General features: G+C 46.0%; 1 protein-coding gene across 3 annotated transcripts in view; it reads right to left on the reverse strand.

Annotated features, from left to right (window-relative positions):
* elmo3 (engulfment and cell motility 3) overlaps window positions 1–19,021 on the reverse strand; it is a 112,598-nt gene that overhangs the window by 63,438 nt on the left and 30,139 nt on the right. For all 3 annotated transcript variants that reach the window (XM_080187217.1, XM_080187218.1, XM_080187219.1), the window contains exons 2-5: window positions 12,919–13,050; window positions 10,864–10,904; window positions 3,534–3,606; window positions 1,102–1,152 (exon numbers count right to left, since the gene is read on the reverse strand). In XM_080187217.1, the coding sequence (XP_080043343.1) occupies window positions 1,102–1,152; window positions 3,534–3,606; window positions 10,864–10,904; window positions 12,919–12,996 (243 nt within the window). In that variant the 5' untranslated portion in view covers window positions 12,997–13,050. The remainder of the gene's footprint in view (window positions 1–1,101; window positions 1,153–3,533; window positions 3,607–10,863; window positions 10,905–12,918; window positions 13,051–19,021) is intronic.

Raw genomic sequence — 19,021 nt, forward strand, 5'->3', positions numbered from 1 at the left:
CACTAGCTGGGTGTCCAACAGAATGACAGACATCGGGGGAGGGGGCAGGTAGGTGGGACCACACTCACCGATGCTGTCCCCTACAACTGAACAATTAGAGTAAAATTTATTTATTAGTCACAAGTAAGGCTTACATTAACACTGCAATGAAGTTACTGTGAAATTCCCCTAGTCGCCACATTCCGGCGCCTGTTCAGGTCAATGCACCTAACCAGCACGTCTTTCGGACTGTGGGAGGAAACCAGAGTACATGGAGGAAACCCACGTAGACAAAGGGACAACATGCAAACTCCACACGGACAGTGACACAAGCACAGAATCAAACCTGGGTCCCTACTGTGTGAGGCAGCAGTGCTAACCACTGTGTGGACTTGCATCTGAAGGCCTGCTGGCATACAATAAAATGGTGGAAGAAGATAGTAGGTAGCCATGGTCTTCCAGGAGACAGAGTCTTCTGAAGTAAGTGCTGAACAATTAAGGTGGGATCCTGGTGAAAGGTGGGGATGCAGGAGATGGAACATTGTTCTGGTCTAGTACACAATAATCAGGACCCTGTGCTCACTGACTGACACTATTTCCTGGTATGATCGGGATCCAACATTTTGATTATAAAATTCTCATCCTTGTTATTAAATCCCTTCACTGCCTTAGATCTCCCATTCTCTGTAATCTCCTCCAGCCCCATAATCAACTGAGATATGGGCACTCCTCAAATTCTGCGCTCTCCAAATTCCATCACTCCAACATTGGTGACCCTATCTTCAGCTGTCTAAGCCCCAAGCTCTGGAATTCCCTCCTTAGACCTCTCCATCTCACTTGCCTCCTTTGTGACGTCGCTAAAAATCTTTGGTCAGCTGACCTACTACATCATCATGTGACTCATACCATGATGGAACGTTTCTGTGGCCTATCTCTTAGTGCTTTACTGGGCTGAAGAGAATATAGAAATGTGGGATTTTAGTGCTGTAAGTAACTGGAGAGGTTGTGAAAGGGGTGAGATAGAGTCAAAGGACCAGGGTCGAAGATTGTAAGGACATTTCTTTTATATTCCAGACTGTACACTCATGGCAAAGACAGTGCTTTCCCCCATGGGGCACTTACAGGGGCTGTAGTCAGGCGCAATATACTGCCATTCTTAATTTCATGTCGATTCTGTAACAAATTGAAAGACTGTTAGTGAGTTCAGTGAACAATAGTCGCACATTCCCCCACATGCACCCTTTCCTTTCTCCAGTATTGGTTCCCTCTACAAAATCCTCACACAGGTCACCAGCCCAAACAAAGGCCCAGGCTCTAGTGTTGGCCTGGGGGAGCACGGACTGGGATTTCCTTTAAGTGCCAGCTTGCAGAGCTGGATCTGCCGGGTAAACGTCCCAGGATAAACAGTGCAGAGGCTCCCTCCCCAACACCACCACCACCCAGCGACCTCCAAACACTGCCCAGCCCACCTGCTCAACTCTCACACCATGGTTTCCCACTGGGGTGCTTTGGGCCTTCTGTATACTGGAGTACTGTGTGCGGCTTTGGTCGCCGCGTTTGCGGAAGGATATATTGGCCTTGGAGGGAGTGCAGAGAAGGTTCACTAGGCTGATAGCGGAGATGAGGGGGTTATGAGGAGAGGTTGAATAGACTGGGTCCGTACTCAGTGGAGTTTAGAAGGTTGAGGGGGGATCTTATAGAGACATATAAGATAATGAAAGGGATAGATAGGGTAGAGGTAGAGAGATTCTTCCCGCTTAGAAAGGACAGTAGGACTAGAGGGCACAGCCTCAAAATAAGGGGTGGGGGGCAGTTTAGATCAGAGTTGAGGAGGAACGTCTTCACTCAAAGGGTGGTGAATCTCTGGAATTCTCTGCCCGTTGATGTGGTGGAGGCTACCTCGCTGAATATATTTAAGTCACGGGTAGATAGGTTTCTGATAGACAAGGGAATTAAAGGTTATGGGGAGAAAGTGGGAAAGTGGAACTGATCCACTTCAGATCAGCCATGATCTTATTGAATGGCGGGGCAGGCTCGAAGGGCTAGATGGCCTACTCCTGCTCCTATTTCTTATGATCTTATGTATAGATTAGTGCAGTTATTGCCTGCACTGCGTGGGTATCACAGCTCACTGCACAGGCTGAATAGGCTAGACTTTCAGAGATGCCTGGTTCACCCAGTGAGCATCAAGCCTAGGCCATGGATCAAACCTGAGGAAGAGGGAGGAAAACATCTTCAGATTGGCACTCCACAGTTATTTTCCCCATGAACCTATATTGTTTTTCCTCTTTAAATACTTCATAAATTCTCTTTTGAAAGTTTCCTACAGAAGGTGGTCATTCGGCCCATCAAGTCTGATCTGACTCTCCAACGGGGCATCTTATCCAGACCCACCATCCACCCTATGCCCATAACCCATTTACCCCACTAATCCCCCTAATCTACACATCTTGGGATATTAAAGGGCAAGTTAACATGGCCAATCCACCTAAAATGCATGACTTTCGAGTGTGGGAGGAAACTGGAACACTCAGAGGAAACCCACCAGATCAAGGGAGAACGTGCAAACTCCACACAGACAGTGACCCAAGCTGGGAATCAAACCCGGGTCCCTGGCGCTGTGAGGCAGCAGTGCTAACCACTGTGCTACCGTGATGCACGGTGTATTCAATCTACACCCTCTCAGAATGTGCCTTTCAGATCCCAACAACTTGCTGGGTAGAAATATTCTCATCTCTCCTCTGGTTCCTTACCAGTCCTCTGGTTACCAACCCTCCTGCCAGTAGAAACACATTTCTCCTTATTTACTCTTGTTGTGCCTCATAAAATGCCTCTATTCAAACTCCCTTTAACTTTCTCTGCTCTAAGGAGAACAACTTCCTCTTCTCCAGTCTGTCCACATAACTGGGATCTCTCATCCAGTAGATCTCTTCTGCACCCTCCTTCTTAAACTGTGGTGCTCAGATCTGAACACAAATACTCAAACTGAGGTCTATCCAGTGTTTTCTAAAGGTTTAACGTATCTTCCTTACCACCAGTGGACGAATTTCTCAGCCAGGTTGAAGACAAGCTCCCCCTTTCACTGCCTTCCAGTCATTGCTCAGTGGCTCAGTACAGTACCGGAGCTCCAGACAGGTACACGGTCCTGCATTCCCCTGAGCACTTCCAGAAATGATCTGACCAAGCGTCAATGGATCCCTCACACCCACTTACCTCCATAAGACTTTGAAGCTTTGAAGTACCCCCCCATAGCTAAGAGAATCCAGACAACTGCCCCTTGGAAAACATTCTGCTCACTACTAGACAACACTGCACTCCACAGAGAGAAGGTTTGTCCCTCATGTCCAGTACCAAGGGGATATCAGCTGGCAGCAGGAGTGTCATCACCATTCTGGGCAGGGATTGTCCCGTGACATGCCATGTTCTCCCTGTGACATCCTATCCTTGTGCATGCTGTCAATTGAATATGTGATTCTGAACTTCTATCGGTAAGGTTTAGCCCGTGATAGCCTCCCTCCCACTTCATCCCTACGGAGATAGGCACAGCAACTCACCGTCTCTGTGATGTAGGTTTGTATCCCATCGGTGTACTGTAGAGCGTATTGATCCGGGTTACTCGTGTTCCATCTAAACGTGGAGGAGAAATCAGGTTCCAATATTAAATCAAACCTCTAACGAGTCTGTGGTGAACTAATTAGTAACTGCAACACCCAGTATTAATCTATTACAATACCACAAGGCATAGGAGCAGAATTTGGCCCATCAAGTCTGCTCCGCCATTCAATGAGATCATGACTAGTACAGCACAAGGTAGCTATATCACTGTGCCCGAGTAATTGCTGTTTACAATGGGGAATGTTAGCACTGGGTTCAGGCACCCTGGGGGCGATTCTCCCATTCTGACCTGCAGATTTTTTGGTGGGTTGGGTTGGGAGGCGTGCGCGTGTGCTGATTTGTGGGATTCGCACATGCGCATCTCCCTGCTGGAAAGCAGGTGCGGTTGGGACCAGGCTGGAAACCGACAGGAGTAAAGGGGGGGGGGGGCACAATATGGGCCCCTCAGGGAGTCCAGCAGCGGAGGGGTGATGCCCCCTGATAATGGGCACCTTGGCAGTGCCAGCCTGTGCCCCTTGGAATTGCACAAGGGCACCTTGTCATTACCCACATGCATTGGGCAATGCCAAGGGTATGGAGCCTGTTGTGGGCAGGGCCTAGAGGGCGATCGATAGGGATGCGGGGGGGAGTTCTGCAGCCACTCTGCATGGGGGTTGACTGGGGCTGGAGAAAGGCCAGTGATCGGGAGGGGGTGTCTGCCGCAGTGGGGGGAGGGGGGGGGGGGAGTGGCCTGCCTCCTGTTGGAGGATTGAGGGGAGAGCATTGCCCAATCTGTCAGCCTCTTGGTTTGCTGCGAGCGACCAAGTTGGCCAGCAAACCAGAGGCTGACAGATCGGGGGCCACACCGCATGCGCAGAGCTCTGGAACGATCAGATCCTGCTGTGAATAGGCCCCGCCCCCCCGAGCTTGTAATAATATTCATGACTGTGACCTCTGCCCCTGGGCACTTTGCCCTTCATGCAGTGCCAAGGGGCGCAGGCTGGCACTGCCAGGGTGCCCATTCCCAGGAGCACCATCCTTCCGCTGCCTGACCCCCTGAGGGGACCATATTGTCCCCCCCTTCACTCTCATCAGTTTCCAGCTTGGTCCCAACCCCACCTGCTTTCCAGCAGTGGGAGATGTACATGTGTGAATCAGCACACGCCCACGTCTCCCAACCCAACCCACCAAAAAATCTGCAGGTCGGAATGGGAGAATCGCCCCCAGGGTGCCTGAACCTAGTGCCAACATTCCCCATTGTAAACAGCAATTACTCGGGCACAGTGATAGAGCTACCTTGTGTTGTACTAGTCATGATCTCATTGAATGGCGGAGCAGACTTGATGGGCCAAATGATCTACTTCCGTGGGAGATTCGAGTCTGAACTCCCACTGAAAAAGCAATTGTGAATTACACCATTTTTCCTGCCATTGTAATGCAGGAATTGTCAGATCAAGTCACACGTGTTCAGATATAGGGTAACATACTCTTCACTCTGTGTGAACAATATTCCTCTCTCCCCTACCCCCACCACATTCCCTTGTAAAGGTGCTGCTGTAACAGGGGCGTGGTCTCAAACAAAGCCAGTTCACCCAGCATCGAGATGCCGATCACCCCAAAAGCAGCTCTGCTGTGTAGGACATGTCATCATGTGCCTAGCAGGAGGCTCCTGAAGCAAGCCATTCTACTCGGAACTTGGTCATGGCAGGAGGACACCAGGAACACTTCAGGGATGTCCTCAAAGCATCCCTGAAGAAGTCAAACATCCCCATCTCAGAACTCACCAAACTGGGGTGGAAGCAATTAATCTTCAATCCCGAGAGACTGTCTAAGAGAAGCAGAGTGGTCTCCAACCATTAACCCACCCTGACCATGCCTGGAGCTGACCCTGGAGATAAGGTTTGGAAAATGCTGTCACATTCATTGTCATTTTGGAGCATGGCGGCACAGTGGTTAGCACTGCTGCTTTACAGTGCCAGGGACCCAGGTTTGATTCCAGCCTCAGGTTATTGTCTGTTGGAGTTTGTACATTCTCCCCGTGTCTGTGTGGGTTTCCTCTGGGTGCTCCGGTTTCCTCCCGCACTCCAGAAGATGTGCAGGCTAAGTTGGTTGGTCAGGTTAAATTGCCCCTTAATGTCAGGGGGATGAGCAGGATAAATGTGTGGTGTTAGGGAAGTAGGGCCTGGGTGGGATGTGGTTGGTACAGACTCAATGGGCCGAATGGCCTCCTTCTGTACTGTAGAGATTCTATTCTATGAGCAATGAAAGAGCGAGCAAGACTGATTTGTGTGCAGTTTGAAGGCTGAACGCATTTACAGTAAGTTGCTAACGTTGGGATAGATTATTGGGGGTAAGCAGGATGCACATTGCAGGTTACTGTCAGGTCAGCCATGATTTTATTAAATGCTGAAGCAGGCTGGAAAGGCTGAATGGCCTACTTTTGCTCCTTGTCTGTACGTACATTGTCAAAGTTAACTTTTGATGCAGTTTGTCAAATGGTGTTCTCCATGGACATGGCGGAAGGTGACTTGTGAAGAATGAATGGTAAAAACTACCAGTCATCCTCAGCCAAGCCGAAGATCCCAGTGTAGGTCGCTATTAGTAGCAGTGGGACAAAGAAGTCCTGTTAGAATCACGGACTCCTACAGTGCAGAAGGAGGCCATTTGGCTCATTGAGTCTGGACTGACCACAATCCCAGCCATGCTGTATCCCATAACCCCATGGATTTACCCTAGCTAGTCCCCCTGACACTAAGGGGCAATTTAGCATGGCCAATCCATCTAGCCCACACACTGTTATTGGTGCTTAGACCACATCAGGCACAGAACTGTCCATTTCTAAAGGCAGAGTGCTGTGTGAGGGGGGTCAAGGCATGTTGGGAGAAGGTAAATTGAGAGAATATGAGTGGTGAAGATGGAACTCTGGTAAATGTGGAGATGGTACCTTTATTATAACATATGTTATTCCAGTCCTTTGGAAGCAAGGATCCATTCCTCAGGAACTTAAAGATACTTCCATCGTACACCTCTACAAGAGGAAGGGCAATCGGCAAGTATGCGACAACCACCAAGGAATCTCGCTGCTCTCCGTCACAGGAAAAACCCTCACAAGAGTCCTGCTAAATCATCTGGTCACTCATCTGGAGCTGGGCCTGATTCCAGAGTCACAGTGTGGCTTCCGCAAAGGTCGCGGGACTATTGACATGATTTTTGCTGCGCGCCAACTTCAGGGGAAGTGTCAGAAGCAGAATCGTGAGCTCTACACAACCTTTGTTGACCTCATGAAAGCCTTCAACACTGTCAGCCAACAAGGCCTGTGGAGGATCATGTCAAAGTTCGGCTGCTCCCCCCAAATTCATTCAGTTGGTATGCCAGTTCCATGATGGCCAGGGTACTGGATGGCAGTGAATCCTCTGAGGCATTCCCAGTCACCAATGGCATCAAATAGGGCTGTGTGCTCACACCCACACTGTTCAGCATGATATTTACTACCATGTTGAATGATGCCTTCCAGGACAGTGTTGCTGGAATCAGCCTCAAGTACAGAGTGGATGGGAAGCTCTTCAAGCTATTACCAAAGTGAAAGAGACTGTTCTGAGAGATTTCCTCTTTGCCGATGACTGCGCCCCGAATACTGGCTCAGAGCCAGAGATGCAAGTCAGTATGGACAAATTTTCCACAGCTTGCGACAACTTTGGACTCACCATCAACATTAAAAAGACCGAAGTCATGCACCAGCCTGCTCCTCATGCACCGTACACAGAACCCATAATCACAATCAAAGGGCAGAAACTACAGGCAGTGGATCAGTTCACTTATCTTGGCAGCACCCTCTCCCAAGCAGTGACTATTGATGCAGAAGTTAACTGCAGAATAGCAAAGGCAAGTTCTGCTTTTGGTAGACTGCGCTCCACTGTATGGGAACATCGAGGAATCGGCCCAGCAACAAAACCAAAGGTCTACAGCACTGTGGTACTCACTACCCTCCTGTATACCTGTGAAATGTGGACTGTGTATCAAAAGCATGCAAAACAGCCCAATCATTTCCAGTGACTCGTCTTCGTTGAATGTTACGCATCAGATGGCAAGACAAAGTACCAGGCACTGAAGTTCTCTCTAGAGCAAGTCTACCATCAGTCCACACACTGCTGATGAGAGCGCAGACCCGGTGGGCAGGTCATGTCATCCGTATGCCAGACGAGCGCATATCCAAGCAGCTCCTTATTGGGGAACTCTCTGCTGGAAGACACTCGCATGGAGGGCAGAAAAAACGATTCAAAGACAAACTCAAGGCCTCCCTGAAATCGCTTGACATAGACACTACCACCTGGGAAACACTGGCACAAAACCGCCCTACCTGGCACTGCCTCATCCACAAGGGCTGTCAAGTTTACGAAGCAAGGTGTATTGCTGAAGCACAACTTAAGTGTGAGCTACGCAAGTCCAGAGCCACCAGCACAACAACTACAGTGTCTACACAAGTCTGTCCAATACGTGCCAGGACATTCTGTACCCGAATTGGCCTGATCAGTCATCTTCGGACACATCGCATCCAGCCTTGAGGTCCTCATTGACAACGATGGACGAACAACATAACATTATATTTATAATATTGTCTGTACCTTTAAGACTTGATGAGCTGTAAAGACTTGCATTCTAATCAGTATTCTATAAACTGAGTGTGCGTCTTTATATGCCCTGTTTGGGATCAGAACTCCCTACTCACCTGATGAAGGGGCAGAGTCCCAAAAGCTAGTGGCACTTGCTACCAAATAAAACTGTTGCTCTTTAACCTGGTGTTGTGAGACTTCTAAACATGGGGATTGACATGGATGCAATTGTTTGTGAGATTCCTGGATCACTGTATCTTGAAGAATTGAGTTAATTTCAGCATGGGGAAATCACACATTGATGACAAGTTCTGGAGGAAAAAGAATCCTGTAATTGGAAGTGCATTGCTTCTGGTCACACTCAAGGAGCAATGTGCAAGCCACACTCTCAGAACATATCGAAGCTTAGATCTTTTTTGGGCCTCATGAATTACTCCAGTAAATTCGCACCAAATTTGGCAACGTTAATGTATTCTCAATGATGGGGGAACTCAGAACATCAGTGCAAAAGGGAAAGCTGAAGTATTTACAACAATCTTCAGCCAGAAGTGCCAAGTGGATGATCTATCTCAGCCTCCTCCAGAGGTCCCAGTATCACAGATGTCAGTCTTCAGGCAATTAGATTGACTCCATGCGATGTCAAGAAATAACTGAAGGCCCTGAATACTGCAAAGGCTATGGGCCCTGACAATGTTCCAACAGTCGTACTAAAGATTTGTTCTCTAGAACTAAGCTAGCTAAGCTGTTCCAGTAACATCTACCCAACAATGTGGGAAATTGCCCAGGTATGTCCTGACCACAAAAAGTAGAACAAATCCATTCCAGCCAATTACCACCCCATCAGTCTACTCTCAATCATCAGTAAAGTAATGGAAGAGGTCATCAACGGCCTTATTAAGTGGCAATTACTCAGCAATAACCTGCACATAGATGCTCAGTTTCGGTTCTGCCAAGGTCACTCAGCTTTTGACCTCATTACAGCCTTGGTTAATACATGGATGATAAAGCTTTACTCCAGATATGAGCTGAGAGTGACTGCCCTTGACTTCAAGGCAGCATTTGATCCAGTATGCCATCAAGCAGTCCTAGCAAAACTGGAGTTAATGGGAATCAGGAGGAAAGCCCGCCACTGGTTGGAGTCATATCTGGCACAAAGGACAATAGTTGTGGCGATTGGAAGTCAATCACCTCAGCTCCAGGATATCACTGCAGGAGATTCCTCAGGATAATGTCCTAGGCCCAACCATCTTCAGCTGCTTCTTCAATGACCTTCCTTCCATAAGGTCAGAAGTGGGGATGTTCTTGATGATTGCACAATGTTCAGTATCATTTGCAAATTCTCAGGTACTGAAGCAGTCAGTATCCAAATGCAGCATGACCTGGACAATATCTAGGCTTGGGCTGACAAGCAGCACGTACCGTTGATGGAATGCAAGTGCTAAGAAACGATCATCTCCCAGAGAAGATCTGACTATCACCCCTTTACATTCAATGACCTTACCATTGCTGAATCCTCCACTATCAACATCCTGAGGATAACCATTGACGAGAAACTGAACTGGAATAGTCATTTAAATACTGTGGTTATTAGAATAGGTCAAAGGCTACAAAATCTGTGGTGAAAAAATAGATGACTCACTTCTCCCGTACTGGTAAAGAGACAGAAACCATGTACAACAAGGGAGGAGGGGGTGAGAGAAATTATATTATTGATACTGACTGAAGAACAAATATTGACCTGGTCATTGATGAGAACTCCTCTAGTTCAATAGCAGCATGAACTGAGACAGGCAGAAACACAGCATCCACACCAATGCAATCAGCCAGGATCTAGTACTCAGGTCTCAGGAACAGAACCTTTTGGCTCAGGAACAGGAGAGCTGTTCACTGAGCCATGGTTAACTGGGAGCCTCAATTGACTAATTCAAAGAACTAATTGCACTTTGAGACTTTGGTGTCTAATCAATACTTTAAAGCACAGTCAAAACTAGATCCCAGCATGGTGGGATCTTTGAGAGGTTTGTGTTGTCTAATATCTATTCACCAAATTTGGCCATATCTTAGTGCCAGAGCATGCACCAGGCCGGCAAAATGAGCCATTGGCCTGGAAACACTGAGGCCTTTCACATAACACTCAACCAAATGGATTTTCAGCTTCAGTGCTGGCCTTGTGGTTTCTTTTTTACAATGGATCAATCCCTTTACTCAGTGGCCAGCTGGAATACCTCATAGTTCCATAAACCTCTTACTATTGCATTGTTTCCAGGTAGAAAGGGCAAGAGCTGAGGCCTCCACAACAGGACAGCTGCAAGGGTCAAAGGAACATATCGGGGGGTGGGTGGGGGGGGGGTGCGGGTGGCAGACAAGGCAAATCAACACCGGAGGAGAGACAGTGACTGAGTGGGTAACATCTCTGAACTTGTAATCCAGAGACCAAAGCTAATGCTTTGGAGTTGTGGATTCAAATCCCACCACGGATCAGGTTCAGGCTGGATGGCTGTTCCTTGTGGTCTTACAAATTAGATAAAAGGAAATCCAAAAAAACCTTCAGCACTCTCAAGATTTTGGAGAGTATTAATTTAACCTTTGATCCCTCTCAGCTAGCAAAGTGTTATGAAGAGAGCTTCATGGCTACATGTTCCCTGTGGTATGGCTCCTTGGCATAACCAAGGTTACTTACACGTCACAGACTTCCTTCAGGACAGTCGATAGAGGCTTTTTCTGTGGGAATCAAAAAGGAAAGATAAATTTGGTTAGTCCATGAAGGAATGACAGTTTAAGAGATATGTTGCACAGAGGGTTTTGGACCTTACAGGAAGGATAATCCCAGCTCAGCCCAATCCTCCCCCCACCCAACATCAACTCACACCAAGCTCACTTTATTTGTGTAAGAATGATGAAATAATAAAATTATTAACTCACGATACAAAGATTAAAATGTAGATAATGCAACAATGATACTTGAAGATGTGATATCAGATCAGTCCTTGTGAGGTATTGTTGCAGACCCACTACCTAAATTCTTTCTTTCTGGAGCAAACCTTGAAAATTGATGTTCAGTTTAGTAGCTGCGATGGCCTCTATAGTTGAATGCTCAGAGGTTTGCCTTTTATAGGTGGACTCAGCATGTTTTTTGGGAGGGAGCAAAACAGAGGGAGAGGGACAGTTTTCTTTTCCTCACAAATTGTATGGTTACAGCACTTGCAGATGCCTGAGCTCTTTCGGCAGGACAGCAGCTGACTTCTTAATACTTTTTCCTTTGTCCTTCCTTGACCAGGAACCCTCTCTAATGTTGTCTCTCAGAGTTCTTCCTGGGTTTCTGCATTCTGTCACCCAAAGTGATTGCTATACTTACAGCCTTCTTCATACAGTTTACCAAACACAAAAAAAAATGCTGTTATGTTAATTTCGATGAAGGCAAAGTAATTAATTGCGCTATGGTCCTTTGAAGTTCTTCCTATCTGCTCCTTCCTCAGAAGTAAAAAGGTTAGTGAGGCCACACTTAGAGTGTTGTGTTCAATTTTGGTGTCCTTATGAGGAATGATGTCCTTGCTATAGAGGGAGTGCAGTGGAGGTTTACCAGGCTGATACCTGGGATGGCAGGTCTGTCATGAGGAGGAACTAAATAGGTTAGGATTATATTCATTGGAGTTTAGAAGAGTGAAAGGGGATCTCATAGAAACATATAAAATTCTAACAGAATTAGACAGGGTAGATACAATGTTCCCAATGGTGGGAGAGTCCAGAACTAGGGGGTCATTGTTTGAGGAAAAACCTTTTAGAACTGAGTTGAGTAGAAATTTTTTCATCTAGAGAGTGGTGAATCTTGGAATTCACTAGCACAGAAAGTAGTTGGGGCCAAAATGTTGTGTGATTTCAAGACGAAATTAGACATAGCCCTTGGGCTAAAGGGGTTAAGGGATAGAGGGGAAATCAGGATATTGAATTTGATGATCAGCCATGATCAAAATGAATGGAGGAGCAGGATCAAAGGGCCGAATGGCCTACTCATACCCCTGCTTCTTTAAGGCTTGAAGACTTTTAAACTCAATGTAAAGGTTTGAAACAGAAATGTACCTTTCAAACAGATGTGCTTAAATTCTATAATATCATAGAAGGTCGTGACAACTTCTACAGACTGAAAGAACCCTCCTGGGAAGCTACTTGGGAATCCTGGAAAAAAAAGCCCCATGCGTTTCACCCCAAACAAAATCAGATATTTCAGTATTTTCCAGGTTGGAATGTGGGTTGTGTAAACCAGGAGTCAGTATGTTTGGAGCTAGCTCTATACAACATCGCCAAATCAGTATTCCGCAGACTTTCCAATGTGTTTGGAGCAGTTTTGAGGAGCACAATGTCTGGCTTTGAGTGTTATTTTAAACAGCTCTCAGCAACAATAGACTTTGTTACTGTCTGAATGTCCTCATACTTACATTCTGGATTTGATTCAAAGAATCATATAGCACAGAAGGAGGCCATTCAGTCCTTTGTGTCCATCGCAGCTCTTTGAAAGGGCTAGCTGATTAATCCATCCCCTGCTCTTTCCCCATAGCCCCAATTCTGAGACAATCTAACATAATCCGTCCCTCTAATTTTCCTCAAACTGTCCTCCCCTGGCTATCCTGGACTCTAGTGATCCACCACCCAGGTACCTTGAATAAAAATGAAAGAGCTCAGTGGAATTTCCCTGGTGCAGGTGATGTACTGAGACAGTCTGCCCACTATTGCTTCTTACCTGGTCAAGATCAATCAGCTGGGGATAGGCCCCAGGCATCTGCACCGCAATCTTCACAATATCTTTGGCCGGAGGCATGATGGTTCAGTCTGTTGAGTCCGTGGGGCTGGCTCACCTCACCAGACTGGAAACCTACACAATACAAGGATAAACGAAGATAAATTCTATGGAAAATTCAAATGATTGATTTTAAATAGTTAATTTTCCTTTCTTTCCTTCACCTGACATTCTCCACCTTTCATTCCAATTTGAGCACTGGAAGCTTCTGAGGTCCAGATTTTGGCTGGAATGTAGAAGGCAAAAAGGCCCCAGTATTGTATAGATAGTTGTCAAGGAGACAGGCCCTTTACATTTAACACATTGAGGAAGAAAATAATTGGAGAAGGAAATAAAGAAAAATGGAACACATCTGTTGTATTCAATGCTTCTTTTGGTTGACTAAAAATTGTGTAATAAAATAATTTCTTTGTTCTCTACACTCACTCTTGGCCATTCTCAAGCTCACTTGATTTCCATGTTTGGCTAGCCAGAGGCGTACAAAAGTGACCGTGAACTGGAAGATTCTACATGGAATATGCCTCCCAGTCAGAAACTGCCCCATCTGTCATCAATGTTCTTCTACAAAGAAGTGGGCCGAGATAGGGAACTCAGTATTGGGTGCTGGAGACTCAAGCGCGTCTTCTGACACATTGTGACGCCATCTTAAGATGAACGTCAAACAACCAGAGGCAATTATGTAACTCAAATGTAACTGAATTTCAGAGCTGCTTGGATCATTTCTTCTTAAAGGGACCCATGTCGAACCACTTTCCCCATTTGTAAGGGGCATCATCTACAATTTAATGAACACTAACATATTGCATATGATATAACAAAATGACAGAGCTTGCATTTCCTTAGCACCTTTTGCAACATTAGGACATCCCATTGGTTGCAATGAAATGATTCTGAATCGTGACTCCTGTTGTGGAAGATGCAGCAACTAAATTGTGCACAGCAAACTCCCACAATGTGCTCATGGCTAGATAATCTGATTTAAGGATGCTGACTGAGGGATAAATATTAGCCAGGCCAACAAATATCCCTGTTCTTATTTGAGTATTATAGAATTGTAAAATCCCTACAGTGCAGTAGGTGGCCATTCAGCCCATTGAACCCACACCAACAACAATCCCACCCAGGCCCAAACTCCTCAGTCCCACGAATTTACCTCACCAGTCCCCCTGACTCTAAGGGGAATTTAGCATGGCCAATCAACCTAACCCACATACTTTTGATCTGTGGGAGGGAACTCAGGCAGATGAGGGGAGAGTGTCTAAACCCCACACAGACAGTCACTCAATGCCAGAATCGAATCCAGTTCCTTGGCGCTGTGAGGCAGCTAACCACTGTGCCACTGGGTCTTAGAATCTCTTCTGCTCACTGAGAAGATGGACAGGGCCTCCCTTTTAATGTTTCCACCCAAAGATGGTACTTTCAACCATGCGGCCCTCTCTAAGTACCAGACTGAAGTTCTCCACCTAAATATTGTGCTCAGGTTTCTGAAATGAAACGTGTCCACGACACTCAGGCAGTAGTGTTACACACTGAGCCATGGCTGACACCATAACCAATTCAGTTAACTACATCGGATATGTGGCACAGATATCGGCCGTTCAGCCCAACCTGTCCCTGCCGGCATTTATGCTCAACTCAAGCACGCGCCCCCCTCATCTTTTCTTATCCAAATCCACCATGGTAACCCTCTATTCCTTTCTCCTTCAGATGTTTATTTATTTATTAGTCACAAGTAAGGCTTACATTAACATTGCAATTAAGTTACTGTGAAATTCCCCTAGTAGCCACACTACAGCACCTGTTCAGGTCAATATACCTAACCAGCACGCCTTTCAGACTGCGGGAGGAAACTGGAGAGCCCCAAGGAAATCCACGCAGACATGGGGAGAACATGCAAACTTCACACAGACAGCCGGGAATCCAACCCAGGACCCTGGGCGCTGTGAGGCAGCAGTGCTAACCACTGTGCCCTCATGCCACCTCTGTGTGTCTAGCTTTCTCTTAAGTACATCTATGCTAATCATACACTATTAGATTATATATTCAACAAATACTATTTGGCATGGTGACACAGTGGTCAGCACTGTGGTCTCAGAGCATCAGGGACCCAGGTTCAATTCTGGCCTCAGGTCACAGTCTGTGTGGAGTTTGCACATTCTCCTTGTGTCTGCATGGGTTTCCTCCCACAGTGTTAGGGGGGTTAGCAGGGTAAATAGGTGGGTTATGGGAGTAGGGCGTGGATGGAATTATGGTCAGTGCAGACTCAATGGGCCGAATAGCCCACTTCTGCATTGTAGGGATTCTATGATTCTAATTTAAACTGCACCAGCAGATAATATGTAGAGATACTGGCATTGGACTGGGGTAAACACTGTAAGAAGTCTCACAACACCAGGTTAAAGTCCAACCAGTTTATTTGATAGTAAACCCACTATCAAATAAACTGGTTGGACTTCAACCTGGTGTTCTGAGACTTTCAGCAGATAAGGCCAGAGATTGCAAAAGTTAAACTTTCTGCATCTGAATGCGTTCAGCATTTGTAACAAAATGGATCAATCGTTAGCACAGAAGGAAATGAATATGTTTGTAACAAAGGCAGAAGATGCTGGAAAATCTCAGCAGGTCTGACAGCATCTGTGGGGAGAGAATAGAGTCAATGTTTCATGGCTAAATGACCCTTTGTCAGAACTTCCCAGCTCTGACAAAGGGTTATCCTGACTTGAAACCTTGGCTCTATTCTCTCCCCACCGATGCCGTCAGACCCGCTGAGATTTTCCAGTATCTTCTGCTTTTGTTTCCAATTCCAGCATCCGCAGTATTTTGCTTTCATCTTAATGAATATGTATGACCTTATAGCCATTTAAAAGGCACGGTGAGCAAGGCTTGGGCCTGACTATACTCCATCAAGACTCTCCATAACTTTAACAGCCTCTATTAGGTCAACCTTCAGCCTTCATTCTTCAAATGGAAAGACATATATATAATATATATATATATATAAACACACATTTCTGGTATCCCTCTCCACAGCTCCCCAGTGCCTTGATATCCTTTTTATAATACTGTGTACAGAACTGCACACTGTAGTCTAAATGTGGTCTAACCAAGGTTTGACACCTATTTAGCGAAACTTCCCTATTTGTTGATTCTATTCCTCTAGAAATAAAGCCCAGTATTTGGTTTGCTTTTTGCAATAATGGCCTTGCTACCCTGTGATGCAATGTTTAGAGACTGAGAGATTTGTACTTGGAGACCCCTCTCTATCCTGCCAGGGGTCACTTATGGTCCAAGTCATAAGTGACCCCTGGTGAAGTTTGCTATGCTCTGTAATGGCCATTTCTGACTTCCAGAATTGAATTTCAAGTGAAGTTACCAGGACAACCATTAACATTTGACTGGCTTAATAGGATAATTTAAATGCAATCCTAGAGAGAGAAAGGGGTACAGCACACAAAGAAGCCATTCAACCCATTATGCTGGTACTAGCTTCCAAGAATGAATTAGCCAATCAATTTCAGTCACCTGCTTTTTCTCCACAGCCCTTCAACATTTCCCCCTTCAAGAATGTATCAAATTTCCTTCAGAGAATTACCGTTGAATCCACTTTTACCAGCCATTCGATAGTGCTTTCCAGGTCACAATCCACTGTGTAAAAACAGGTTTCCTCATATTGCCTCCAGCTCTTTCCGCAAATTACTGGTATTTTAAACCTTGAGTCCTCTGGTTACCAAAGCTTCTGCCGCACAAAACAATTTCTCCTTATTTACTCTATCCATGGTTTTGGACACTTCTGTCAAATTTCCCCTTAACTTTCTCCAATCAAAGCAGAACAACCTCAACTTCTCCAGCCTCACTACAAAACTTGTTCATTTCATAGAATCCCTACAGTGCAGAAAGAGGCCATTTGGCCCATCAAACCTGTACCAACAACAATCCCACCCAGGCCCTATCCCTGTAACCCCATGTATTTACCTTACTAATCCTCTGACACCAATTCAGCATGGCCAATCCATCTGACACAAGAACCAAGACTCTAGCTGAGGCCTAAGCAGTGTCTTTTGAAGTTTTAGAATGCAAAAGCAAGGATTGCTATGCCTGTCTTACTAAAGGCGTGGGACACATTTGCCTTTATAACAGCCTTTAACACCTTCTTTCACAGGAAGCTACATAAATGCAGGTGGTGCTGAATGTTCATGCTGTGATTCAGTGAACAGGTCTCCAATGGTGCGAGCAGCTCCTAACACAGTTGCAGCATGACTTTCCGTGGCAACCCGATTTCCTCCATTTTGCACTTGACCGACTAAACAAAACAGATCACGACTTGCTTAACTCTGAAGACTGTGCTCAGCAGAATCACATCTGCAAAGCTCTCACACCACTTCCTCTTGCCTCCACCCGCCCTGCCTCTGTGGTAACTAAGATCGTTGAAAGCTGGACACTCATTACACAGTGACCATGACCGTCTGAGTTTTAAATTCTTTGATGGGACGTGGGTGTCGCTGGCAAGGCCAATATTTGCCCATGAACTGAATGGCTTGGTGGGTCATTTCACAGGGGATTTGAGAGTCAAGCACATTGCTGTGGCTCTGGACTCACAGGTAGGCCAGACCAGCCAAGGATGGCAGATCTCTTTCCCTAAAGGAAATGAATGAACGAGATTGGTTTTTACAACAATAGTTTCATGGTCACTGTTACGGAGACTAGCTTTATATTCCAGATTCTTTTTTTAATTAACTGAATTTCAATTCCATCAGATGCCATGATGGGATTTGAACCTGTGCCCCCCGCATTTTTCTGGATTAGTAGAACAATTATCAAGTGCCCTCCCCACAACTCAAAAACTCCAGTGCTACTGACACGTCTAATCCCAAACGACTAGTTGCCTCCTGTTTTACTAAAGAGCTCGCAATGAATGCCACTTCCATAGTCTTCACTTCTCACTGCCACAATCTTTGTTTTAAAAGTTTATTTATTAGTGTCACAAGAAGGCTTACATTAACACTGTAATGAAGTTAGTGTGAAAATCCCCTAGTCGCCACACTCCGGCACCTGATCGGGTACACTAAGGAAGAGTTTAGCACGGCCAATGCACTGAATCAGCATGTCTTTCGGACTGTGGGAGGAAACCAGAGCACCTGGAGGAAGCCCACGCAGACATGGGGAGAATGTGCAGGCTCCGCACAGACAATGACCCAAGCTGGGAATTGAACCCGAGTCCCTGGCACTGTGAGACAGTAGTGCTAAACACTGTACCATCATGCTGCCCCTCATACAATTAAGAGATTTGTTACCATGTGTTCTGGTGTTAACATTCAGTTTTGCTGGGTTGGTGCTCATGATGGCAGAGAAGGTCCTGTCTGCTTGAACAAGGTCTGTCTTCCAAACAGAACCATCACTTTGTGGAACAGCAGCAGCTGAGTTGAGGTAAATTACTGTCCTCCAACAAGGATTTTCACAGTAACTTCATTGCCGTATTAATATAAGTCTACTTGTCACATTAATAACTAAATTAGTACATAAATACAAGAGGTCCATCCATGCCCGTGGGTGGCAAAGGGCATACATGTCATCTCATTGGGCGTACCAATTTCTGGTACCAGGAACAGAACAAGCTGCAGATCAGGACTTCCCTCTGTAGGAAACCTCAGTCCTCAGAGAAAGGTGATTTTCTTTTCCCTTTTTAGGGAGGGGCAGACAGAGAAAGCCCATAGAACATAGAAAAACTACAGCACAAACAGGCCCTTCGGCCCACAAGTTGCACCGAACACATCCCTACCTACTAGGGTTATCTATTATCCTCTATCTTACTAAGTCCCATGTACTCATCCAGAAGTCTCTTAAAAAACCCTATCGAATCCGCCTCCACCACCACCGCCGGCAGCCGATTCCACGCACCCACCGAGTGAAAAACTTACTCCTGACATCTCCTCTGTACGTACTCCCCAGCACCCCTAAACCTGTGTCCTCTTGTGGCAGCCAATTCAGCTCTGGGGAAAAAGCCTCTGAGAATCCACCTGATCAATACCTCTCAACATCTTATACGCCT

Source organism: Carcharhinus amblyrhynchos, chromosome 4, assembly GCF_965287045.1.
Source record: "Carcharhinus amblyrhynchos chromosome 4, sCarAmb.v2.hapA, whole genome shotgun sequence".
Taxonomy (NCBI): Eukaryota; Metazoa; Chordata; class Chondrichthyes; order Carcharhiniformes; family Carcharhinidae; genus Carcharhinus; species Carcharhinus amblyrhynchos.